This window comes from Colius striatus, chromosome 9, assembly GCF_028858725.1.
Source record: "Colius striatus isolate bColStr4 chromosome 9, bColStr4.1.hap1, whole genome shotgun sequence".
NCBI classification, from domain to species: Eukaryota; Metazoa; Chordata; class Aves; order Coliiformes; family Coliidae; genus Colius; species Colius striatus.
Genome location: NC_084767.1, coordinates 30,385,427 through 30,411,457, shown reverse-complemented (window position 1 = coordinate 30,411,457; position 26,031 = coordinate 30,385,427). Strand labels below are relative to the sequence as shown.

Here is a 26,031-nt window from a genome sequence, read left to right as displayed (position 1 = left end):
TTCTGATAAATACAGTTATGACAGTAGCATCAGCACTTTTCCACTCAGTAGCTAAGAAAGTATCCTATTTAGCCACAGATTGAGGCCGAAGCTGCTGCTCCCATTGCAGCTGAGCCTAGGTTAAGAGATTATTGGCCCTAGAGGTCAACTCACCTCCTCCCTGCCAACAAATTTCTCATGTAATTGCCCCCTGAAAGATGGGAATTAAAAGAACTTTATCAAGGAAGAATCATCTAAAAGGCTAATTCCTATAAAAGTAGGTTAGGAAGCAAGCATGCATGTGACTTTTCAGAAAGGACTGGAGACGAGAGCAGGTCCCAGGAGGGGTGGGCAGTAGAAAGGCTGCTCAGTGACTGTAGCTACAGCAGCCAACTCCCTCATAGCTGTTGCAGGGCAGGAGGGCTCTTCAGGAGAAAGGCTGTGACCTTACAGCAGCACACTTCCACAGGGCTGCGTCTGCATCAGGAACAATGGTTTCAGCAAGTTCCTAAATACCACATCTGAAGCCCTCACACACTCCAGTTGACTGAAGTTTTACTACTAACTTCACCAGGGCCAGGACTGCAACACGCAAGTTGTGGTTCACCAATTCATCTCCATTATCTTAAATAAGCGCAGTTTGCAGGCCAGGTGCCTGTTCTGTGAACCAGTTTAAAATGCCCATTTCAAAGAAAAAGGGAAAATCAGCTTCATTGTTTGTTTTTTTTTTTCCCACTGCTTTAAAGAGTCATGAATATTTTAAGAATTCCATGCATCTATTTGCAGAAATAACTGCCATCAGGAGTAATTTTGGGTATCTGCTGCTGGTCTTCTCTTGGCTTGGAACTGTGGGATCTTTTTTTCTTTTTCTTTCTTCTTAGTTACTAGTCATCCAGAACACTTTGGTTAGTTAGGAAGACTGAAAATATGCAGAATACTATAAGTCTGTTATTCAATACCTGTGAAGATCAAATTATGGTGACAGAATTTTTATAAGAAATGGCAATTGCATCAATTAAATACTTAAGTTAAGGATCTGGTTGCTAAATGAGATTAAGAACACACAAGCAGATTAGAAAATACTGAGGTAGCACAGATTGCTTTTATCATTTTAGTTTGAGGTAAAACAAAATCATAGCTGATCACCAAACTTTCTCAGCCACACCAAACTCTGCCCCTCACACCAATTGCAATTATCAATCAGAGACTGCAAAACTTGCATAGCTCTTGATGAGGAAGTTAAAATTTGTCATGCATCAAAACCAGCACTGCAAACAAGTCATACTTACTGCATTCTGTTGCAAAAAAAAAATTACATAAACTGCAGTCAATACTTATACTACTTCCATAACAACAAAATATATCTATTAGCATTTATTTAGCATATCAAGTAGATAAGTCTCTTTATTACTCTTACTTGTATGTCACTGAAAATGTGAAGTACTACATTAGTGTTATGTATTACTTCTTTGTAGGTAGATGAGTGTATTGAGGCACATAAGAGCACAATACAAAACAGAAGTCTTGCACTGGCATGTCTCTAAATCATCATGTATCTTTTGCCTCAAAAAACCATATATATAATCTTCAACAGACAAATCTCAGTAAAGGGATAAGACAATGGAGAAGAAAAGAGAGAGTACTGAAGGAAGAATGAGTAAAAATTTGACACATGCAGGTAAGGCAGTGCTTCAGATAAACTGAGTTGGAAGTAAAAGGATCCCAACTGACATATCACCATGACAAAGAGGAAGAGTAAAACACACTGCACCCTCCGGCCAGGCACATGCCACCCAATGCAGATTGTTTCTCCAAAAGACAATGTTACTCTTATTACAAGGACAGCAAGATTTTATTATACAGTCTTGATCTTTAAAATGGAATAGAATCTAAACTGCTAATCCATATAACTAAAAGGTCATTAACAATCTATTACAGTAATTGCTAGATGATTTACTGATTTGCTACGCAACTGTGATATTTATGGTTTCATAAAATCATAGAATAGTAGGGTTGGAAGGGACCTTTAGAGATCATCTAGTCCAACCCCCATGTAGAAGCAGGTTCACCTAGATCAAGTCGCACAGGAACATGTCCAGGCAGGTTTGAAGACCTCCAAGGAAGGAGACTCCACAACCCCTCTGGGCAGCCTGTGCCAGGGCTCCCTCACCCTCACAGTGAAATAGTTTTTTCTTATATTTAAATGGAACTTTTTGTGTTCCAGCTTCATCTCATTACCCCTTGTCCTGTTGCTGGCTACTATAGAAAAAAGGGATGTCCCAACCTCCTGACACCCACCCTCTAGATATTTGTAAATATTAATAAGATTCTCCCTCAGTCTTCTTTTCTAGTCTAAACAGCCCCAGTTCCCGCAGCCTTTTCTCACATGAAAGATGCTCCAGTCCCCTGATCATCTTGGTGGTCCTGCACTGGACTCTCTCCAGAATTTCTCTGTCCTTCTTGAGCTGAGGAGCCCAGAACTGGACACAGGACTCCAGATGAGGCCTCACCAGGGCAGAGTAGAGGGGGAACAGAACCTCCCTCGACCTGCTGGCCACACTCTTCTTGATGCATCCCAGGATGCCATTGGCCTTCTTGGCCATGAGGACACATTGCTGGCTCATGTTTAGTTTATTGTCAATCAGGACTCCCAGGTCTGTCTCTGCAGAGCTGCTCTCCAGTAGGTCAATCCCCAGCCTGTACTGGTGCATGGGGTTGTTCCTTCCCAGGTGCAGGACTCTGCACTTGTCCTTGTTGAACCTCATGAGGTTCCTCTCTGCCCAACTCTCAAGTTTGCCAAAGAAAGCCAGACCTAAATCCACAGACTTCTTCACAAATCACTGTCTTGAAGCCATGAAATTCTGTCTGACGTTGCCAAGCCACTGAAAACTGCAGTTCCAGGAAAAAAGTAATTGAAAAGCAGCAGCAATTTTGTTCTTATGTATGATACAGAGCAAAAGGCTAACAATTACAGCAAATGATGAAAAATGTTTGGAATTACTGAATTCGCCAAAATACTTCACTCTAAACAGACCCAAAGACATTTGGTAAACAAAATATGCTTCAGAAAGAGGCATTTTCTTTTACAAGTATTAAAAAATACTGTAGAAAAAACAATTAAGAGAGTTTATCTCTGGCCAAATCTGAGCAAGGCAACAGAGATTGTGAATTTATACTCTCTTATTCTGTATCTATGATTTTTAACTACACAATGGCTTCACAAAGCATAGATAAATGCTCACTAATTAATTCTTCTCCTCTGTTTTAATGAAGGCTCCTAGAAATTAACATGCAGAACTAGAAGGGACCTAAAGGACTTGTGACACTTTTATAGAAAGCAATAGAGAATGGTTAGTATCACTGATAGCAAGTCACTAAATCTAGTCAGGAGAAACAGGCTGGAAGGACCCAGCTGTAAGACTCTTCTTGCCTCTTACGCAGACAGTTCATATGATGCAACAGAAAGGGCTTAGACCAAAACAGAAGTAGCACGGTGAGACCCAAAGAGTAAGTAAATTCAAATATCCTTAAGAAATTTTCTGAAAAAAAAAAATTAGAACAGCATTTCTCAAAGTGTCAGCTTCTCTTCCAGGCTGTAATTTTGATACTTTAACGTTTAGAGAATCACTTCAATCTCTGCACTTTTATAGCAGCATTACAAACTATTCCTTTGAAATCATTGTGGAATACAAAATATAACCCTTGGGGGGGAAAAAAACCCTACTCAGTCTCTCAAATTAAGTTAAACATGCTGAGAAATAGAAAGTCACCTGAGATAGGCTTAAAGTCATGTCAAATTTATAGATACAGATCAACCAACAACCCTCAGCTTATCCTCTCAATCTTATCAGATTCAAAAATACATTTAGACAAGTAGAAAAATTCACTGACAAAAAACAAAGCCAACTTTACCATGTTTTTCACTTCATAAATAACAGTATCTTGGTCATACAGCTTTATTTTTTATCAGCCTTCAAACTACTGGGCATTAGGGTAGCATTTCATGAATAGCAGTTTTTGAACTCCAAAAAATTCAGCCTCATGCTAAATATAGTACCTATACACACAAGCAGATCATGATGTTGTACTTGCTCAGTTTGTTAGTCAACAACAAAAAGATAAAAAGTTCTAGTTTCAAACCACTGCTATTACGCAAATCACATAAAGGTGCTTGAAAATCTAAGGAAATATTTTTTGTTTTTTAACATTTTACCAAACTTCTTGGAAAGATTCTAGTCATGTGTATCATGGAATCATCTGAAAAAAACATATGAGGATATTCCTCACCTTATACATTGTTATACCAGTAAAATAACAATTAACAAACAAACAAAAAAAACCCATGTAAAAAAACCTGCTTAAAGTCTGTTACTGGTCTCAGGCAGAAATGCCTCTATATGCTGATGCTGAGTGTCAGTTCTTGCATTAGATTTATGAACACAAAATATGTAAACAAGAACATTTTTCTCTGAAAATTGGCTACCTTCCAACTTCTCCCCATAGAGAATTCAAATTCACTTTTGAGTACTCAGATTCCAGAGATACTGGGGCAATTAAGATACCTCCTTAAAATTGAAAACTAGGTACTTTTCCAAACCAGTAGGTAGGAATAAATACTCATCTCCCACCTGCATAATCAAGTTCTAGTTTCAGTGATCCAGTTTCTTGTGTCCTCTCCACTTGAGTTTTCCCCATATCAAGCATATGTTGGCCCAAATCTACAGACTCAGCTATGTCATCAGTATGACACCTATACAATGCATTTCTCAGTATTTCCTTTTCTTTCTTAATCTTCCATCACACCAGTTCTTGTTGAGAGTTAAATCAAAGATCTACATGTTGTTCAGTCTGCCACCAACCTGTCAAAAAGGTGTTCAGCTATACCTTTTCAAATACCTTATATGAACATATACAACTAAAAATGTGAGAAGTATTTAAAGTATAATTTAAAACAAAGCCTAAACACTTCAAATCATGACACTGTCTGTTGAAACCAACAGGAACTAATGCCATTAACTTTTACATAAATTGGGAGGAGAGGGGGGAGATACACAAAGACTAGTCCTTTTGCTCTAAGATATATAGTCCCAAAAAGTAACATTTTTCAATATCAACATAGATCTCTGCATCAGAAGTCTCTGACCTCCTCCTAACATAGGCAGCTGATCCCAGGTAGTTCCATCAGGCCCCTAAACTGCTACTGAGGCTACTTGGGAAAAAACCAGATGGCAAAAATAATGATGATAAAAGACTAACATACTGACTTAACTGAGATGAATAGTGAAATGAATGGTGAAACCAACCAGTAAATTAAATTTATATCCTACTGCAGTGTCTGAGGATAGGGATTTTTATGTATGACCACAGAGGCACATGAGTTTCAGATGAAACTAAGAAACACAAATGCTACAAAATGAAAATAACCAAAATGGGGAAACTATATTTAAAGAAAATGAAAAAAGACACCATTTTTATTTAATGAAGATATGTTATCAATATTTATTCTTTACTTTTCTATTTACATATAGAAATATTTCAGTAATCCAACTTAATTAAAAATTATCTCACGTAAACAAGCATAAGCTCTGTGCCTTTGTGTAAGTATCTACATCAAAGAACCAGAGAAGCATATTATTTAACTATAAATATTCCACATATATGTGATCAAACTGTGTTTCAGTCTGTCTAATGGAAGCAAGAGACATATGCCAAAGCTTCAGGGATTATCCACTTTTTTGTACTTGTGTAGGCTTCAGTTCTTATTGATGTTACGGGCACTGGTAGAAAACCAGGTACTCTGAAACCCATCTTGCTCCTAGCTGTGGTGTCCAGACACACAGGTCTAAACCAAACTTGGAGTTAAACAAGCAAGAAAATACAGTGAAACCAATGCACACAATGTGTATGTGGTGATTCACAGAGAAATCCAGGTACTCAGACAGAGAGCTGCTGTCGGGCTAAACATTATTCTCACAGTCTGAAGCAGAACATTTATTTGCTTCAGCATTTCCTCTGTTGAAAACAGTCTTCCAATGGGAGGTACTTCATATACCTGGGTTTTGCAATATAAGCCCTGCCAAACACCCAATTATAATGTGATTAATTAAATGGTCATTAATCCTGGGATGCACCTCTGCTTCTAAGCATTCCAGCACTTAAGGAAATTATTGCTTTCACTGTGTTTTAAAATCTCATAGCACCTAGGATTCCAATCAAACATCCCTTTCTGTAAAGCTCTCCATTTTTGTAATATTTGTCAGCAGATCTGGTTGATCAATTATAGAATAAAAGTCTAGTTGTTCTCTTTCACAGTTGACTGAGACTGGGCTTTGTCCTGTGCTATCAGACTGAAGAGAGGCCAGTGCCACGTGCTCCTATATGACATGTTGATAGGCCTCAGAAAGGGTTGAGAAAATTCAAAAAGCGTATCCGTTGCAAGGCAGAGTTCCTAGAAAAGGTGTCTGGAAATTACGGTCTGGAGATTAAGGAAACTACTGAAACAACAGATAGCCATGACTGAGTTAGAACCCAAGTTAAGACACAGCCTAAAAGAATGGGGAAAAAAAAAAGAAGAAGAAAAAAACCCAAAACTATAAAGGTAAATGAAGATTCTCATAAGCTGCTTTTCTCTGAATGGTTTTTTTTTTCTCCTCTATAAAGTCATCTTTCTAGTGAATAACTACACTCTTCTCCAGTAAAATCATCCTTTGGGAGAAGGCAGGGGAAGTCTCTGTGCTAGCAGCAATCTCTCAGAGCTCAGCATGCTCTGCAACTGTAAGTTCCTTCATGTAACAAACAGGATTGAAAAATGCAAAGTAACTATTCAGCAAATGGAACAAGCTGTCATATAGGCTTATAGTAGAAGTGGAAATACCTTTCCAACTTTTTCATGCCTTAAAAATTTCAGAAAGGTATTTTCAATGTTTACTCCTTCTTTATTTGGTTACTTCCTTCTAAAAATAGGTAATTACCATAACTATGAACATGTCAATATAATGAAACTGCATTCTTCATATTTCTAAAGATATTGGCATTTTATCAATGTCCAGATGACATTTACATTTACATAGTATATATAGTACGATCAAAGTTCTTTCCATCATCACAAGGGACTTCTACACACAAGAAACAAGCTAATTGCTGAAAATAAATAGAAATACTATCAAAGTACATCACAGATTGTGATAAATGGACCCGGTTTTACTACTGGGAAGCTTGTTTGGCTCTTTTGTTGGTGGTATTTTTATTTTCTGCTGGGTTTTACGCAGAATGTAATGAATGATAGGACACAAGGAAATGGGTTCAGGATGCAGCAGGGGAGGTTTAGACTTGACATTTGAAGAACTTTTTCACCAAGAAGGTTGTTAAGCATTGGAATGGGCTGCCCAGGGAGACGGTTGAGTCACCATCCCTATAGATGGTGATCTATAGGCATAGATGAGGTGCTGAGGGATACGGTTTAGTTTAGTGATGGGCTTGGCAGTGTGAGGCTATTGGTTGATCTTAAAGGTCTTTTCCAACCATTAGGATTCTGCGATCTTTGCATATTCTTGTCAGATACTGTTCCCAAAGATGAGGCATTCACATCAACTCAGTTACACCCTCAGCAGATGTCCAAGGACCAAACAGAAATAGCTGCTCTTTTTCTGCAGCCTTCATTTCTGTAGCTCTATCCTCAGTGCATCCCTGCAGGGGATGTGCAGCCCTGTCAGGCTAAAATACATGGAACAAACTGCTCCACCAAGGGACTGTGCAGAAAGCATTCACACTCTGAAACTGTCTTCTCAGGTCCTGGCAAATTTCAAAAATAAGCCTTGTTTGGCAGCTTTAACTTTCATAAAACTGCACTCCAAATCATTAGCTTAATCATATGGACCAGCTACATAGTGGTGCCTGAGGGTTCAAAATACAGCCTTTAAGCCAACTAACACAGACAGATATTTTTATCTCTGAAGGTTAAGTACGATGAAATAGTCACACTTGCTCCATGACATTAATTTTCACATATCCTCACCTGCACAAGAAATGTATATGACAGAAAATGAAATGTCCAAACTGAACAGAATGAGTCTTCTGCTCATCTCTCTTGAAACCTGCCTTCTACAGATTAATTTCTTTTACATAAATCCCACCATTTTGCAGTGATGCTGAAATTTCTTGTGCTTAATAATAAGAATCAAACATAGAATAAAATGGGACCAGCCTTAATCCTACCCCACAAAGTCTGTAATTGAACTAGTTCTCAAATTCTCAGTGTCACCACTCACGATCTCTACCCCACCTCAAATCATAGTCTAGACTGCAGACTGGCTACTCAAGTAGCTGCTCAAAAATGTGGATAAACATATACTTGGAGCAATTAATGTCAGGCTTCAGCCCATTGCTCGAGCTCCACTAGCACTACACAACGAAGCCGGTCCTGTAGCCTGCATTTTCACAATAATCCTAGTCTCTAAATCCTTGCCCAAAGATACTTCAAACAGACACCCAAAATTTCGGTATTTTGCTTTCAAAACATTCAGTCACAGCTTACAGCTTACCACAAAGGGCATGGTAGGATTCAAAAATAAACATAGCTTTACAGAACCTATTTTGGGAATTGTTTAGCCAAGCTTGCTCTTGACATCTGTCAAATCCACAGAGGCTGAGGATTATCAATAGATTTAAATTCCCTAATCTGAATTTTTGGACACCTAAGTCCTTAAATCTGCTTTCTTGGATAGCTTTTGGGTTTGTTTGAAAAATGAGATTTATGTTTGAGTACACACCAGCATTATTAATACTCCAGTATATTTCCTTTATTAAATTTCAAGAAGAATCCAGTTACTTTGTAAATTTACTTGATCTTAAATTACAGAAAATTGTAGAGATTAAACAGTAAATGATATTTCAAAATAAACACAGGAAAAAAGTATCTCATTTCTGTAAGCTTAAATTTGCATATAATAGAACAAGATTGACATAATCATCAGAAGGTGAAGTGTAGGATCTTTTGGAATGGTAAATCTGTATTTCTTTACTTTTCTTACAGGAAGAATTGTAGAATGATCTAAGGAATCATCCTAAACAGGAGCAAGGCCGAAAAATATTGTATGCTCTGACTATTATAAAACAAGCCAAAACCCTAAAAACTGGAATGTTTTTGCAGGGAAAGCAAATTATTCTACAATGTATTCCAATAACTTTTCAGTTATAATCTTAGAACAAAACAGACAAATCATAACAACACTAGTTTATTCTTTCAGTGGTCCTGATGGGTAAGTGGGTGGAAAAAAGGTAGGGGGAAAAAAAAAATCAGCACTCAATAAAAATGTTATCTTGCTACTAATTTCAATGGTATTAAGCTTCATTTGCAAATATTTAGCATGCATATAAAACTTCTTCCTACATCATCTGATTTTTGATACGTTCTGTCTCCAAGGTACAAGAACACTTTAGGTCAAAGAATAGGCACCAAGGATAAACCCACTTGCTCCCAGAGTAGAAACATGGTTAAAGCTGGCCTTTATACCCTCAACATATCAAATAGCTTCAAAGTTTACCGACAAAGCAGGTGTAGAGTCTTGTATCTGGGAAAGAATGACCCCATGTACCAGTATAGCTTGGGGAATGAACTCGCAGAGAGTAGTGTAGGGGAAATGGACCTGGAGGTCTTGGTGGACAGTAGGATGACCATGAGCCAGCAATGTGGCCTCATGGCCAAGAAGGTCAATGGCATCCTGGCGTGTATAGAAGGGCTGTGGGTAGTAGGTCAAGAGAGGCTCTCCTCCCCCTCTACTCCGCCCTTGTGAGACCACAGCTGCAATATTGTGTGCAGTTCTGGGCCCCTCAGTTTAAGGACAGGGAGCTGCTGGAGCGGGTTCAGCGCAGGGACACAAAGGTGATGGAGTGTAGCATCTCCCTTATGATGAAAGGCTGAGGGAGCTGGGACTCTTCAGTTGGAGGAGACTGAAGGGTGACCTCATTAATGTTTACAAATATGTAAAGGGCACTTTTCAGGAGGATGGAGCCAGGCTCTTCTTAATGATGTCCAATGATAGGACAAGGTGCAATGGGTACAAGCTGGAACGTAAGAGGTTCCAAAGAAACAGAAGGAAAAATTTCTTCACTGTGAGGGTGACAGTACTAGAACAGGCTGCCCAGATGGGTTGTTGAGTCTCCTTCTATGGAGGCATTAAAAGGCCACCTGGATGAGTTTCTGTGTGACCTACTCTAGGTGGTCCTGCTCTGGCAGGGGGCTAAACTAGATGATCTTTCGAGGTCCCTTCCAACCCTTAAGATTCTGTAAAAAAGTCTTTCAAACACATTTTTGCCAAAAAGCATTCTTTGTGGAGATACCATTCTATGATTCTATGATGTTGGTTGTGACTTTCAAGAACAGACAAGGATATCAGTCTGACTTAAGGATTAGGTTCAAAAGGGAACTACACTTTTAGTCAGAGGTTTTAAGTAATTTATAATTAGATATATATAGTTACTGCAATTAGGTATGCCTCAGCTAATATTTTGAATATTTAGCCATAGTGTTTACAAATGCACAACATGGAAAATCACTCCAAATTCCACTATACTTTCTTAAGACATTATTGAATTTTCCTTGAGTTCTGATACTGTACAGTGTTAAAATTTCATTCATTTATTGATTGTTTTAATATAATCATAATTTTCTGTGAAGTGGTTATCTACATTCTCAAAAGTAATTGTTCTCTGTAAGCATTTTTTCAAAATCTTTAATGTGAGATTTGATCATTTATTACAAACCTCGATTTACAAATCTTTGGCAGACATCCTCTTCATCACCCTTATTATATGACATTCATTTAAGCAACCACAAGACCAGTTACACTTTGCCTATACACTGTTACTACACAATTATTTTACTCAATTTAAGGATTATGACACAACATCACCTTTTGTTGCAACTACAGCTGTACAGAAAATCAGTTTTGTTTTGCCTATGAAGAGTATCATTGCTTTTGAATTCATTTGAGAATAAATCAGCAGTTTCTGATTATAAATTTAATCTGTCTGGAAACACAGGGATGCCTACAAGAGTGGTACTGGAAATACAACTGATCCAAGATTTTCTAATGTGTTGGTTTTTTACCCTTTGACTTGCAGTCCCAACACCAGTAACTGGAGTGGTTACATCTAGAAACCTAAACCAACAGAATTTATTTTTTAAATACCTTTAAATTAAAATACAGTGTAATACATCCATCTATGTTTCTGGTGTACTACCTGACTCCCATTTTGAATGTTCAGAAATAATGTCATTACTTCTTTGATGCTGAACTAAGCTGCTTGGCTAGTGCTCTTACCACAGGTCTAAATTCAGGAGAGGAAGAGTCCTGTCTTGTATGAACATACTGATGAATTTGATCCTCAAGTCCCACCTTTTTCAGTAGAACTAATACTTGGCATTTAAAGGAGAGAACAAGGAAGTCCTCATTTTAAACCTTTTGAATTTGTATGAACTGGGAAAGCTACTTTGTAATTCGGTATGAAAAGTAAGTTAAAAGAGTCTTGGTTTTCCAATTTTCTTCTCCAAATTTAAATCTCCAGTATTCAGCTACTTATTTATGACCTTCTAAGATTCTGAACAAAAGAAGAAAGTTACACGAGGAAACAACCCACAAACATCATCCCATAAACACAATTACTTGGTTGGTTTGTGTGCTACTACAAGATTTTATCTTCCCCCTCCCCACTCTACATGTTTAACCTTAAACAAACAAAAAAGAAAGAGCTAGTGAAAACAGTGTCCTGACAAAGATGTCAGTAGTACCATCCCAGTGCTCAGTTTTCTAAAGGTACACCAAAGACCAGCTCCAAAGAGATCTGGCATGGACATCTCCATTCAGCCACCTGACCATTTGCAATGTATTTTCATAAACACACTCTTATATTTAATGCAAACAAAACAACCTAGCTGAGTAAACCATCAAAGCAAGTATCACCTTTGTTTCTGTTCATCATAGAGGTATTTCAATTTGCACATGCTTTGCCATTATGCTTCTGAAATAAAACTTACACCATCCTCCAATATGTAATTACTCTTTTCTGAATTATTCCCATCTTCTACACAGTTTAAACACACTACCTGGATTTTCAAGAGGGATGTAGGGAAGTGGGTAAGGATTATGTATTTTCTACTGATTTTTCTCCCCAGATGAGTTTCTAGTTTAAACACTATACAGATTCTAACCAAGATCTATAAATCTCTTAAAATAAGTGGTCAGAATAAGATTTATGAAAACTCCCTCTCCTTGGTGTTCTCTAACCCAATTAAAAACTCCTTGATGATTGTTTGAAATACCACTATTCTAAAAATACCGTCATAAAAAAACAGCAGTGAGCCACAGATCGTTAGCTAGGAATCGGTATAGAATATTTATTTAAGTGAACTGAGATTTAAATGGAATTCCTTGTTTGATTTTGACAGGAAGACAAATGTATACTTTCTCATGAGTTTTTTAAAGAATACAAAGCTTGTTCAAAGACATACACAAAATGCCCCAGGGCAGAAATGACACTGCCGGAGTTTCTCTTATGCTCAGAATGTATATCACAACAAAATATATTTAGTTTATCTGTTATAAATATTTATTTATCTATGGTTTAAAACCATAAGTTTGGCTTTCATAGCTTTTTGTTTCAATTACCAGACATGTTAAGACATCTCTCTTTGGCTTACTTTTCTAATGGGTTTTTTTGTGGTTTTTCTTTTTCGGTCAAGAATGACAAAATTGCTTCAAACTACATATATCCTGATGAATAATGAAGCTTTAGTAACAAGTCTCACATTAAATATTTACCATTACAAAGGTCTTACCTCAAAAATTTCAAAGCCATAGATGTCCAGAACCCCCATTACCTTCTTTCTCACTTTTGTTTGTGCCTTAAAAAATTAAACATTGATTCAGTCATCTATACATTTCATACCCAGGAATCTAGAAACCTAATGTATCTCATGAGTAGCTGTCAAATTTTGTGAACTAGAATGTTAAGTACAGTTTTCCAAAATATACTTCAAATTAATATTTCCATGAGCCTTAAAACAGAGCAGACAGCAATTTGTTTGGCTGTGATATAGTTATTCACCTATACTATATGTAACAATGTACAACCAGAAAAAAATTAATTGGCAAATATCATTATACTGTACACTTTAATCAAAAAGATTTCCATTTATTGTTTTCCAGGCACAAAACAACAATACCTTAATGCTCTCATTGATTCTGGTAACAAGCCAAGAAAACAGACGACTGTATAAATTCTTAGCCAGAGCATCACGGGCGTAATAAGCCTAAACAAAAGAAAGAAGAAAAATGCTATAAATGCTGGGCTAATCCAAATCTCTTTATGTTATTCATGGACATTAAAGGTGCTATGAACAAGTAAGAATGGCTCAGGCAGAAATGCCTCTGCCTAAGCAGGGACCAGAGTCAGCCGAGGGGTGCCAGGACACTTTGGCAGGGTCGGCAGCTTGATGGTGCACCCCTCTGCCTTCCTGGCTGTGGGCTGGCTGGAACAGTAGCCACAATCAGGCACTTTGACTCCCCTCTTGCTCATCTGGATATCCTCTAAACACTCACATCTCCCATTCTAATCTTGAGCAAATGGACTTGTGCAGCTGTGGTCAGGGAAACAACATTCCTGCTAGCTAATGAGACACAGGTGGCAATCACACTGGCTTTGCAGCATTACAGAGAGATAATTCACACTGGTAGCAAAAGTTTTTCAGCAGCCTGGGGCATTCAATGCACTTGAAACTACACCAGTTGCTCTAAATGAAAACAGTCAGCCACAATCTTTTCAACATGTGTTTTGTGCATAACTGTTTTATTTTTTTCATTCTCTGCAACATTCTCTCATCTTTCACTTTTTTGAGGTAATTCACACATAAAACCAAAACATCGAGTATATTTGAACACTTAGAAACTGCTGAAGAAAAAACACACTTATGCCAGTGATATGTTTGATTCTATATAGTCTATAAATTGTAGTTCTTATTTGGGTAGTTACAGTTCAGTTATGTAGCATAAACTGCCATTTAAAATGACCCTTTCCTTTAAAATCAGGACATCTTTTTACCTGAGCAACATTTAGTGTTGTTGAAACTTTCTCTTGCTTGGCTTCAACTGTCCGGAAGCTGAAAGCTCTTTCCAGTACAGATTGGTCTATACCTGTCAACTCGCAGATTTCCTTCAGTTCTAGCATGAAAAAGAAGAGTGTAAATGTTATGAATCTTTCTGTACCATTGCTTTTTCTTTCACCAAACCGTTAGCTTTTAAGCAGTTCAGTATTTTCCCAAAACATGTTTTCTTCAACAGAAGTGTCCCTCATCCACACTCTCTCCCTCTTTAAGCAGACTCTTTAAAAATATGCAGAGCATAAGGAAACAAAGTTAGTGCTTTTGAAAGCACTTTCTATGAGGTTATTTTTGTGAAGAATATTTTCTTCCAGTTATTATAAACTACTTTTCCTGATGAAGAATTTTCAAATGAAAATAAACAAACTTTCAAAATGTATCAACTGCAAAAATGTGACCAAATGCACCTGATGTTACAGGCAGAGATATTCTACTACATAAAAACAAAAAGCCCCCATTGCAGAATAAACAAGCAGTTACAGAAATGCATAGCATCATTTAAGATTTCAGAATAAAGTGTTAATGAAGTGAGGAAAAAAAAAAGGGAATTTCAAACAGAGCAATTGTAATTGCCCAGAATTCAGCCTATATTTGCCTGTATGTTACAGAAACTACAAAATTAATAACAACTTTGGATAAATTAGTGAGTTATCTCCCATCACTAATCTCATCTTACCATTTTTATCTTTGATTTTACTTTCATCTAGGCCATTTACACGAGATTCAGGCTTAAATTCAATATTTCCCAACTTCAGAACGGCTGCAACCACTTCAAAAACAGACTGTGTTTCATGATCCATAAAACCAACAATCTGCATCGCATTCTGGAAAGGGGACAGATAAAATTATAAGATAAAAGAATCTACATTTAAATGGATGATGCTTGCAAAATTCATCATTTATCTGTATTAGTATAAATTAGAAATGTTTTATGCTACAAAAAGAACACGATATGATTGTTATACTTCGCTAAGTAAGTTTTTTAATATAAAAGAGAAGTTAAAGAAGATCTGGTAATTGAGGTGTCATGTCACTCCAGTCCACTTCTAGGATTCATTAAGTTTATCTGTTTCCAAAATGCAGTACTTCTTTTTAGTCACTTAATTTAGCTTACAACCCAACCCAATTTTTCACAGTCAAATGACCAGTTACTACTATCTTCTCAGCCCACTCTGTCGCTCTAAAAGCCATTAACTTTTAGGATCTGAATTTGCATAAGCTGGGTAACATGGTCCCGCAATCTTCTTGTCCCCGAGGACCATCAGGCGAAAATGTCAAGGTAAATGACCTTGAGAATCATCCATCTTTCAGCATCCCTTGGTTCATGAAGCTCAGTCACGCCCATCATAAGCAACTACAAAATATAACCATTTCCATGACCTGATTAAGGGGTCTACGCTATTTTTTCCCTTTTCTGTCCTTTTGTTTCTTTTTTTGTTTTGGTTTTTTTTGCATTCCCATTAGAATACTCCAGAAATTTGGTTCTTTGTATTTTCTAGTTGTAGCTAAGCTTCCTCATGCAAACATGTTATACCCTTGCATGAAGAGTGCTATTGCTCAGAAAATATGTTTCTCCCAGACCAGCCCTGCCCAGAGCAAAAGTGAAGGGCCAGACCAAGAGCAAAAGAACTCTGCATTATTGTTGAGCCCTTTGGAGTTTACACCCAATTCCTGCTACTTCTTACTCTAACTGTTCGGAAGTTTGCAGCATCATCCACTCCATTCACTTTGGCAGAATCAAGGCCCAGGTAGTTGTATCTGCTGAAGTCTCTCTCCAGTTTAAGTTTGCCTAATAAATCAAATAAAAATATCGTAAGTGTAACAGCATTCTTGTTAGTAGCTCTTTTATCTCAGACCCAGTACTGTCAAGAACTGCTGTTATTAGTAGGATTAAGTTTTCTTAAAGGATCTTTTAATTACAAGCCTTTTGAATAAGAATAGGCTTGCTTCTTTGTTAATAATATATTGCAAAGCCAATTCTGACTCAGATATCTGGATAATACCAAATCACAGAATAACAGAATCTCAAGGGCTGGAAGGGACTTCAAAAGATCATCTAGTCCAACCCTCCTGCCAGAGCATAGCCACCTATAGTAGGTCACACAGAAACTTGTCCACCTGTGTTTTGAATGCTTCCAGAGAAGGAGAATCAACAACCCATCTGGGCAGCCTGCTCCACTGGTCCGTCACTCTCAAAGTGAGGAAATTCTTCCTTGCATTTCTTTAGAACCTCTTATGTTCCAGCTTGCACCCATTACCCCTTGTACTATCACTGGACGTAATTCAGAACAGCCTGGCTCCATCCTCCTGACAACTGGCCTTTATGTATTTCTAAATGTCACCCCTCAGCCTCCTCTTCTCCAAGCTAAAGAGCCCCAGTTCCCTCAGCCTTTTATCATAAGGGAGATGCTCCATTCCATCATCTTTGTGTCCCTACGCTGAACTCTCTCCTCTAGCTCCCTGTCCTTCTTAAACTGAGGGGCCCAGAACGGGACATAATATTTCAGATGTGGTCTCACAAGGGCAGAGTAGAGGGGGAGGAGAGCCTCTCTTGACCTACTGCCCACAGCCCTTCTATACACCCCAGAATACCATTGGTCTTCTTGGCCACGAGGCCACATTGCTGGCTCCTGCTGTCCACCAGGACTCCCAGGTCCCTTTCCCCTACACTACTAAGAGTTCATTTCCCAACCTGTACTGGTACATGGGGTTATTCTTTCCCACATGCAAGACTCTGCACTTGCCCCTGTTGAATTTTATTAGATTTCTCTCTGCCCAACTCTCCAGCCTGTCCAGTTCTCGTTGAATGGCAGCACAGCCTTCTGGTGTGTCAGCCACTCCCTCCAGATTAGTTGCATCAGCAAACTTGCTGACAGTGCCCTCTGTTCCCTCAGCAAGGTCATTAATGAATATATTGAACAGTACTGGTACCAGTACTGACCTGTGAGGGACTCCACTAGATACAGGCCTCCAGCTAGACCCTACCTCTGCCTTCTTCCCTTTAACCAGTTGACAATCCACCTCACTACTTGATCATCCAGCCCACATCTTCTCAGTTTTGCTACGAGGATGCTGTGGGAGATGGTGTCAAATGCTGTATTTACTTCAGGTAAATTGCCATTACCACTATTAATTTGAAAAATACATCACTATCACATTTCCCACAAAAGAAGATGTGCATGGAACAGCATATTAAATATAAAGACTTAATTAAATCTGAAAAAGGCACTAGAGCAATACTTACAGAGGAAGTCTTCTGATGCACCAGACAGTATTTGGTAGAAAATGTGAAAGTTTCTTTCACCTCTTGGCTGCTTAACAACACGAGACTTCTCTAGTAGATCTAAACAAACAAATAAAATTTCACAGGTCAGGGAGTGATTGTCAGAGGAAAACCCTTTAATATGAACATAATCCCCCATTGTTTTCTACTTCATTGCTTTATAAAATCATCAGCAAATGAAAAGATGATAAATGGTAGGCACGAACCTTATCACAGTGTATCACATTAGTACGTATTTCTCAAAAAAGCTATGTGAGCAAGCTGTAAGCTTAGTACACATCTAAATGTCACAGTCTGTGAGCTGCAAAGAAAAGTCAGGTCAGTGAGCCAATGTGCTCAAAAGACATCAACCTATTTACAGGACCACCACAAAATTAAGATTTAGTGAGAATGATTGTATGGGTCAAGGTTTGAAAAGAACTGAAATGTTAACAGGGCAAGCACATGGAAGATAGGTAAATGAAAGGGGGAAAACAAACAAAGAATTTAAACAGACTAAATCATGCAGCACTTGTGATAAACAGAGGCATCAGACTCTGAACTAATTCCCAATGGGAATGATAGAAGCTCTGTCATAAGACAGAGTGAAACTGAAGTAATGACTGAGTAGTTTGACAAGATTGCTTTGCCCACCACTGTTAGTGATGGGCACATTTCTAAGTCTTACCAATAAGGGCAGGAATCCAGGCAGAAACAAGTCAATTAACTTGTTATACATTGCAAACACTCCAGGCTCTAAATCCCTTTTACCATGGAGGTAACAATAAAAAGGTGATTCAGCCTGTACTGCACTAAAAGCCTGTAGTGCTCAGCGCACTGAGAGAGGGGAAAGGATGCAATAAGAGAACCTCTGGACATTAATTGGTATCACTATCTGGTTTTGTATATTAAAAAAAGCCCATACATGTATTTTCTTCTTATCTTACTGGGATGAGGGCTCCACACCATTTTTCCAGGTAGCAAATCCACAGTTCCCAGTATGTAGCTTCTCTTAAGCTACATATATTCATTGACATGAGACATGCAGTACCTCATTCCAAGTGCACAGCAAAGGAGTTCCCCCATGCACCAATTACTACTACCCACTACAGCTCTCTGACCGGGGTTAAGGACTCTCTAAGCTGTCCAAGAAGAAAGCTCCAAAAAAGAAATTATCACAGCTTGGATGTCACTCTTCACAAGAGCTTCCACAAAGCTGAGATGTGGTTTCACAAAGGTAAAACACAGCAAACATTGAAGGCTGCTAAACACTTCCCCTGCCTTGGCTACTAAAATATCAGACATGTAGGCTACTTATCTTCCCTCAGATTTCTATTTCTGCTGAAACTGAACCCTTTTAGTCTTAGCAATTCAGAAAGTTAGATGTGGCTCTGTGCAGCCACCTTTGTGTTGCAACCCCCTGCTTGAGCTCTGCCAGCTTTCTAGCACACCAGGCCTTAGCCTGAGAGCGACTGTCCTGGGCTGTGATCTGCAAACACAGGAATGCCACACAGTGTATTAATATTTTTCCTAGTTTTTTGTGTTGTGCATCTGTTGCCCACTGTAATCACCTAAACTTACGTCCCTTCTTGTGGAACAGGAACCAAACTTCAATCCACAAAATCATACAAGTCTTAGGAGACCCTCCTCCAAATAAACTACAGCAAAGCATTCAAACACTAATTTCTGCTCTATTTAGCCACTGACAACGATGACAAAATTCAGACCACACTATTAATCTTCTGGTTAGCTTACAGTAGTATATGTCAAATATCTACAAATAATAACTATGTTATTCCATAAATATGCAATTGCCTGAGACAAGAACAGTAATCAGCACAGCAGATGACAGTGAACAGAGTTGCCAACAACCAGAGCATCTGACTGTACAAAGACTTCACTACCAAATGTCTTGTGTGGCCACATCATCCTAGTTAGTTAGCCTAACAATCTGATCCTGATCCTCTCTTGTTTTTAATTCATAACTGAAAGTAAGAGGCTGGACCACCATGTTAATTCTTGGGCTCAGAAATGCGAGGTGAGTGCCAGGCAGTTAAGAGTCATACTGGCTGTGAAGGTTCTCCAGTGAAGTGTTGGAATGGGTTGCAGCCAAAATTAATCTCAAAGAAATAAACAACTTTAGCTCCTGCAGTGGCTACACACACTTCAGGAAACAGCTGTATTTTCAAAGGATATTGAAGCAATGTGGTTTGGCTTATTTACTTTTTAAAACATTCTACATATAAATTTAATGTAATGCTGTCATAGAAGCTCAGCTACATATCCTGGCATAGTATTATACACAAGCTTTCTTCTAATTACGCACATGTCTTCAATAGATTGGTTTCTCGAACATATGTCAAATTAGTTATGTTAGAAGGATAACTGTCTCAGATTTTTCACCACAGTTTATCTTATTTACATATTTTAGAAGCAATGAGGATAACTAAGAGATAGCTTTCCAAAGTCCCAGTATTCCATATTCTATCAGTTTTCACAATTGAAGAAAAAAGCTCCAGAAAGCAGTTATTGACAGAAAATCAAGTATTTATACCTTAATAAAGCAGCTACTATCTTTTTTTTTTTAATTGTATTGATTCTCTGGGGTTTTATTCCTTTTTTTCCTGTTCATATGCAGATTGAAATCAAACCAGTAGAAAAGACCACCTGCCTTACTCTTAAGAAAACTTCTTCCCTTTGTTTGCCCTAATTAGCATTTTAATGAACCAACCACATTTATTTTCCTTAAAGCAACTACCACAGAACCCCTAACTTTTGTGTTAATTCCAAATTATAAGGATCAAACAGTCAAAAGAGAAGACACAGAGATGCACATCTGATTTCTGCATGCATCCACTTATCTATACATGCTTATCTATAAGAAAACCCACATAAGCAAAACCTCAACACTCTACAAATTTAACATTTTCTTATATAGCCTATATAAATTATGTATCGAGTAGATATAAATTATCTAGAGAGAACATACAGAACTACATAGAATTTATTTATGGATTAGATGTTCTTTCTGCATTATCCAACAATTCTTCTGCTTGAACTGAAACATGTAACGTGTTGCAAGTATCAAAGCAACTGTAAAAATTAAATTGCTTTGGAAAGTTCAGACCTGGAGACACTTCTTAAATGATACCATTTGAATATCCATTGATTCAGATAACTCAAAATCCACCTACAGTCCGCACGTTCTTAAGACTATTTGTTATTCTAAGATAATACTGGTTTAAATGCAAGAGATCTGCATAAGCTCCTGATAAACAATCTGAAATCAACATGAAAAGAAATACTTCTGAAACTCCCAATGCACAAATTTACATATTTTCTTTTTGTTTATTTGACCCATGAACTTGAACAATGAAGAAAAAAGTAGGATATTAGTATTTCTCGAAACATATTAGAAATGGCATCAACACTCGAGAAAGGAATAAGCAAACACTAGAGCTAACAAAAAAAAAAAAAACAACCACCCTGATTTGGTACATTTAGAATAATCCAGGAAAAGTTTATTTAATCGTAGTCTCTTCAGCTGGCCATGACCAAGGACCTTTTTAGCTATTCAACCAAAGTTACAGAAGAGTTTCTAGTCACAGTTTATCTCTACAGTCACATTATGGTAAATTATTTTTTCTGTTTTCCTACCTTGATTCTTCAGCTATCATAAAAAAAAAGTCACTGACGAAAAACAAAATACAGTAGTGGTTTCTCCTACAAAGTTCATAATAAAGTTTCTTGAAAGAAATGAGTAATAATTGTATCAAACAAAAACTACCATCTGGGCAGTATGTGCAGTAAAAATATAACAATCGCACAATTTTAAGAGTGTTAAATCCTGATCACTCAAGTGATCAATGATGTTTAAAAATGAGCTGGTCAAATGTTTAATGTTATTTGTTTTTTTAAACACTTCCTAAATTAGGCATGGCAATGCCTAAACGGTGTCAACAGGAACACCAAGGGAGATGTTGGAACAAGTTAAGATTAGAAAGTATCTCTTTCCCTAATGTCTAATTGTAAAATTTGTGTGTTTTTTTCTTTAAGCAAAGGTGCTTACCAACAATAATCATGTTACTAAAATCATGCTGATTTCATAATGTGTGGCTAATTACTTCTGTCTTTCAAAATGAACAAATAAGTTGTAAAGAATAACAAGTTGTGAAGTTATCACTATCAATTTGCTAACTTTAAAAAATTGTTGCTTTAGAGAAACTATCACAGATTTCTTTCAGGTTGTTCTTGGAAGAGATGGCAACAAAGGGCCCTTAATCACCTGTTATTTAGGCTTTAAGTACACTCTGCTGGTTAAAAATGGCCTTTCAAAAGCAGACATTACATTTGTTGTACTTCACCTGCACCACTGTTGTCTTCTAGTTAATCATTAAGTCACTGAAGGGCTTAGGCAGATTAGAAAAAATTACCTAATGCTAAAAGCTAGATATCTGACAACAGAAAATTCCAGGTGAAATGTGAAAATTTAAGACTTACAAATACTCTGTGAAAGATATGTAGAACCATTTCAACCATAAAATTCAGTGTATACAGAACCAGTCACTAAACTAACAAAACGTGTGCACACAAACATTGCCTTGAATACAAAACAGGCACAGCATCTGAGTCATATTTTAGAGCTGTACAAACTATTGCAATCAGCACCTCTGACTTAAAAAACAAACATACTCATTTTTACATAAAATATATTTTATTCTGTAATTAAAGGTGGAAAAGAAACTATTATTCTCCTTTCTGCTGCTCTTATCTCTACTCTTAAAGTAGTTAGAATAAATGGAAAACTAAAAGTTGCATTGATGACTTGTGTAACTTACTTCCACACTACTACACCCAGGTGAAAGGAGGTTATTACCCAACACTCCAACTGCTTCTCTTTACAAAGTCTCTAGAAACAAACCTTTGAGCACATAAGCGCTGATAAGGCTGTGTGCTGCAATAGCAACAATTGTAAACACCCCACAGGAGTTCAGAAAGAGCAGATACATCTCACAATCATTTAAGTGAGAGAAACCAGATATGCCACTTATCTGTTTGAAAATGCTTTTTGAAGCAGCAGCAGACTGGTGTTTGTTCAAAAACAGTGTTGTCTACAATCACAGGCGACAATATAGCAAGAGTTTAGAGTTTAAGAATGCTCACAAGAGTAATTTGGTCTTCTGAACCCCATACACAAAACAGGTCAGCCCATGAACAGATGATCTGGACTAGCATTAGGACTGTGCAACTCATCTTACACAGATTCCAGCATCTCCTACCCATTAGGAAAATGAGCTGGCATCTTCACAGAAAATTTTTAAAAAGGGAGCGTTCAAAGGACTCAGGTTTACTACATCCCTTAGCTTACTCAGCCTTCTTCACTCTCCTGCTCAACCCCACACCTCAGTTGCCACTGACATAACACCAAACAAGTACAATACATGCTACCTGAAATCATTTTGCTTTAATAGTCTCTGAGGGAAAAAAAAAAAGACTGAATTAGTATAGTCAACAAATTTTCCACTCTCAGGTTTTTTTTATGACTGTACACTACGATATATCTGTTTGTCAAATGCCTAAGAAATGAACACAGTTAGAATCCATGAGCAGCCATGTAATGTACATGTAATGAGTCTATAGGTAGTTTACACTGTTCAAACATAAAATTATCTTCAGTTTGGGAACATGCCTGTCCTCACCTAACTGATGGTACAAAATCCTTCCCTTACAGTTCCTTCCATTTTATTATTCCTATTCTAATTCTCCTCAAAAGATTTACCCTTCCATTTATGGCACAGAAAATATTTCAGATCTATTAGCTCCTGCTAAGGTCAATGGACATTCCCATTCATTGCAAACTAGACATGACAGAAGTGAAGTAGGCATTGTCATGATAATTTTACCTTCTACCTCCACTCCTGAAAGGTTCACTTGTAGGTTAACTCCCAGCATTAAGAAGTAAGAGCTCACCAAAAGGCATCAGAAGAATGGCCCAAGGGAAGGTCACAAAAGCATCATCAGCAAATTGACTAGCCTTTCACAGAGCTTCATAGCACTTCAGAGTAGGATGACCACAGCATTTCAAACAAGATCTTTTAGACTAATGGGTCTTGCCTTATCTTTATCAGTCTGATAAAATTAGTAACTTATCTTCCTTACCTTTCTTGCCACTGAAATAAACCAAATGTTCCCATGTCTGCTTCCAGCCAATGACAGCATGAAACACAGCTTGGTTAGCCCATTAACCTCACTGATGTTTGGAAATCAAGTCATCAGATACAACTATTAAAAGTTTAATCAAAATATTATGATAACATCTTCACATCATATTCACACCAAGCCAATAGATGGTCCGAATGGGCAAAAATATATTTAAAACAAATATATCATACTTTCCCTTTTAAGGTTAGGAAACGAGAACTACTTGACTTCCTACTTGATCAATGAAGAAGACAAATCCTAAATTTGACTACAACCAGATTAAACTGTTAAGTGGTGTAAAAGAATTTAAGCCTTCCATATCTCCAGAATGGTGATGCCTTTACAACAGAAACAGTTCAGTTGCAATGCAATGCTGCAGATGTGTGGAAATCTAAGGCAGAACAACAATCTTGCTTTAAAAGTGTACAGAATTTAAATCCTCTGTCAAAGAGAGATGCGATGGACTAGCTTTTGTAAACACTAAAACAAAGATGAGATATAGTAACACAGAGCTATAGGAACTCAGTATTTACCTGTGACATACCCTGCCAGATATGGGCTGTTTTGTAGTTCAACAAGAAACACGTTTTCCAGGGTTAACACATAAGGCGCTTATTTTAAAATTTAAATTTTAAATTTTGATTTTTATTAAATGTGAGAAGACTGGGAGAACGTCTAAAAAGATGTCTGCCCTTGATTACATATGTCATCACATCATTATAATTGCATGTAATCTTATCATTACAACATGCAAAGATTTATAAGATGAATGAACTATAGAGTAACTATTTCGGTTGCCTTTTGATATGACACAATATTTTCATAAGATGACTCAGCGCAGTGCTTTCAAAGACAAACTGTTGACTCTCTGCTCTACAAAGAATGGTTCATTTTTATTCATTTTATCTATTCTGAATGTAAAAGAAAAAGAAACAAACAACACAGCTTGCCTGCTAGAACCTTTTTGTTTCCATTTAATTATTGATGAGTACACTGAGTATGTTTGACTTCTAATTTTGTTGAGTGCAAAGCATGACATTAATAGAAAGTCATAAGCACAGGAACTGCTTTGGGTTTCAAGATCTAGTCTGTCACAAAAATCATGCTCTTTCAGGCACAGTTCCAAAAGGTCACCGAATCCAGAAAAAAAGTTTGCCCTACAAAAATCAGCATATATTTATGCTTAAAATTCCTTGCATGTTTTAAAATGTTTGTATTACATATGGAGAGTACAGTTCACTTTAGATGATTCTCATTATTTCACAACCACTAAAATGACAATGTAGTCAAACGTCAGTCCTCAGAAACAGCAATGAATTTGTTTGAGTTGGAAGAGAAGTTAAGGTTAGGTCAGTGACACCTAGTGTAGTCACTCACTGCCCTCCTCCATTCTTTTTTTTAAAAAAAAGAAAAACAACCACAGCTTTATATAGCATAGAAAATCATTTTCTTTTAAAAGTTGCCTTTAAAGTCTCCAAATGAAACAAAGTCAAAGCATCCTGGGCTGGCATTCAGATCCCAGCCTCTTTCTTCCCAACAGAGAGCTGGTTAAAATTTCAAATAGCTATAGATTTCATAGCAGCATCTTCACATCCAGTAACAACCTCCAAGGCCTCCTTTGTCTCCCTAAACTCAACAGATGTTTATCTCTGATTATAAGGCTTTTCCTACATTGTGAGGTGTGTTAAAATTAGTATAGAATGCTTTGATTGCAAGTAAAAATACTCATGGTTATCTTCACCATACTTTGTATCACTCTGACCAATTACAAAACACTGTATCTCAGACATTACCTACCATAAATATAGGACCCATCAAATCAAGTAACACAACTGATCCTAGAGATTCAAGACTAAAAAGGGCCTCAGATACGCTTATCCATGTGCTATTAGCTTCAGAGACAATATATGAACACACACACATTGCTCAATACCTTTTAAACAATCAAGTCCATTCATAATTAAGGCTTACTACTTCAAATCTGTTTTCTCTTATCTAAGGTAGGCTATTCAGCACTGAAACAATAAAATGAAAATGCAGAATTTATCATGTAATGGAGAGAGATTCAATTAGACAAAGGCAGCTGATATTTTCAATAATTTAACCATCTTCTTTTTAAACAAAACATTTTAATTTGTTAATACGCTGATACCAGGTGTAATACTCACAGTTGCTTATAACTCCTCCAAGTGGGTCACCCTTGAAATCAAACTCAATATCCATGTATTTTCCCTGCAAAAGTAATGTATTTTAAGACTGTAAGACCCATTTAAGAAAAACTGCTCAAGACACTTTTAAAGAAGTTAGTTGACCATTTTTACAGGCTAAAAGAGTGATCTGGCAATCTCCTGTATACTTCAGCAAACTTTGAAAACGAGAAATGTTTTAAGACAGTTGCATTATCACAGCCAGAGATTTTAACCAAGTTTGTAAC

The 26,031-nt window shown here is 37.3% G+C and overlaps 1 protein-coding gene across 4 annotated transcripts in view; it reads right to left on the bottom strand.

Moving 5' to 3' along the window:
* MYO1B (myosin IB) overlaps positions 1-26,031 on the bottom strand; it is a 113,419-nt gene that overhangs the window by 29,502 nt on the left and 57,886 nt on the right. For all 4 annotated transcript variants that reach the window (XM_062002197.1, XM_062002198.1, XM_062002200.1 and 1 more), the window contains exons 7-13: positions 25,766-25,829; positions 17,379-17,477; positions 15,820-15,923; positions 14,811-14,958; positions 14,077-14,195; positions 13,202-13,288; positions 12,815-12,880 (exon numbers count right to left, since the gene is read on the bottom strand). In XM_062002197.1, the coding sequence (XP_061858181.1) occupies positions 12,815-12,880; positions 13,202-13,288; positions 14,077-14,195; positions 14,811-14,958; positions 15,820-15,923; positions 17,379-17,477; positions 25,766-25,829 (687 nt within the window). The remainder of the gene's footprint in view (positions 1-12,814; positions 12,881-13,201; positions 13,289-14,076; positions 14,196-14,810; positions 14,959-15,819; positions 15,924-17,378; positions 17,478-25,765; positions 25,830-26,031) is intronic.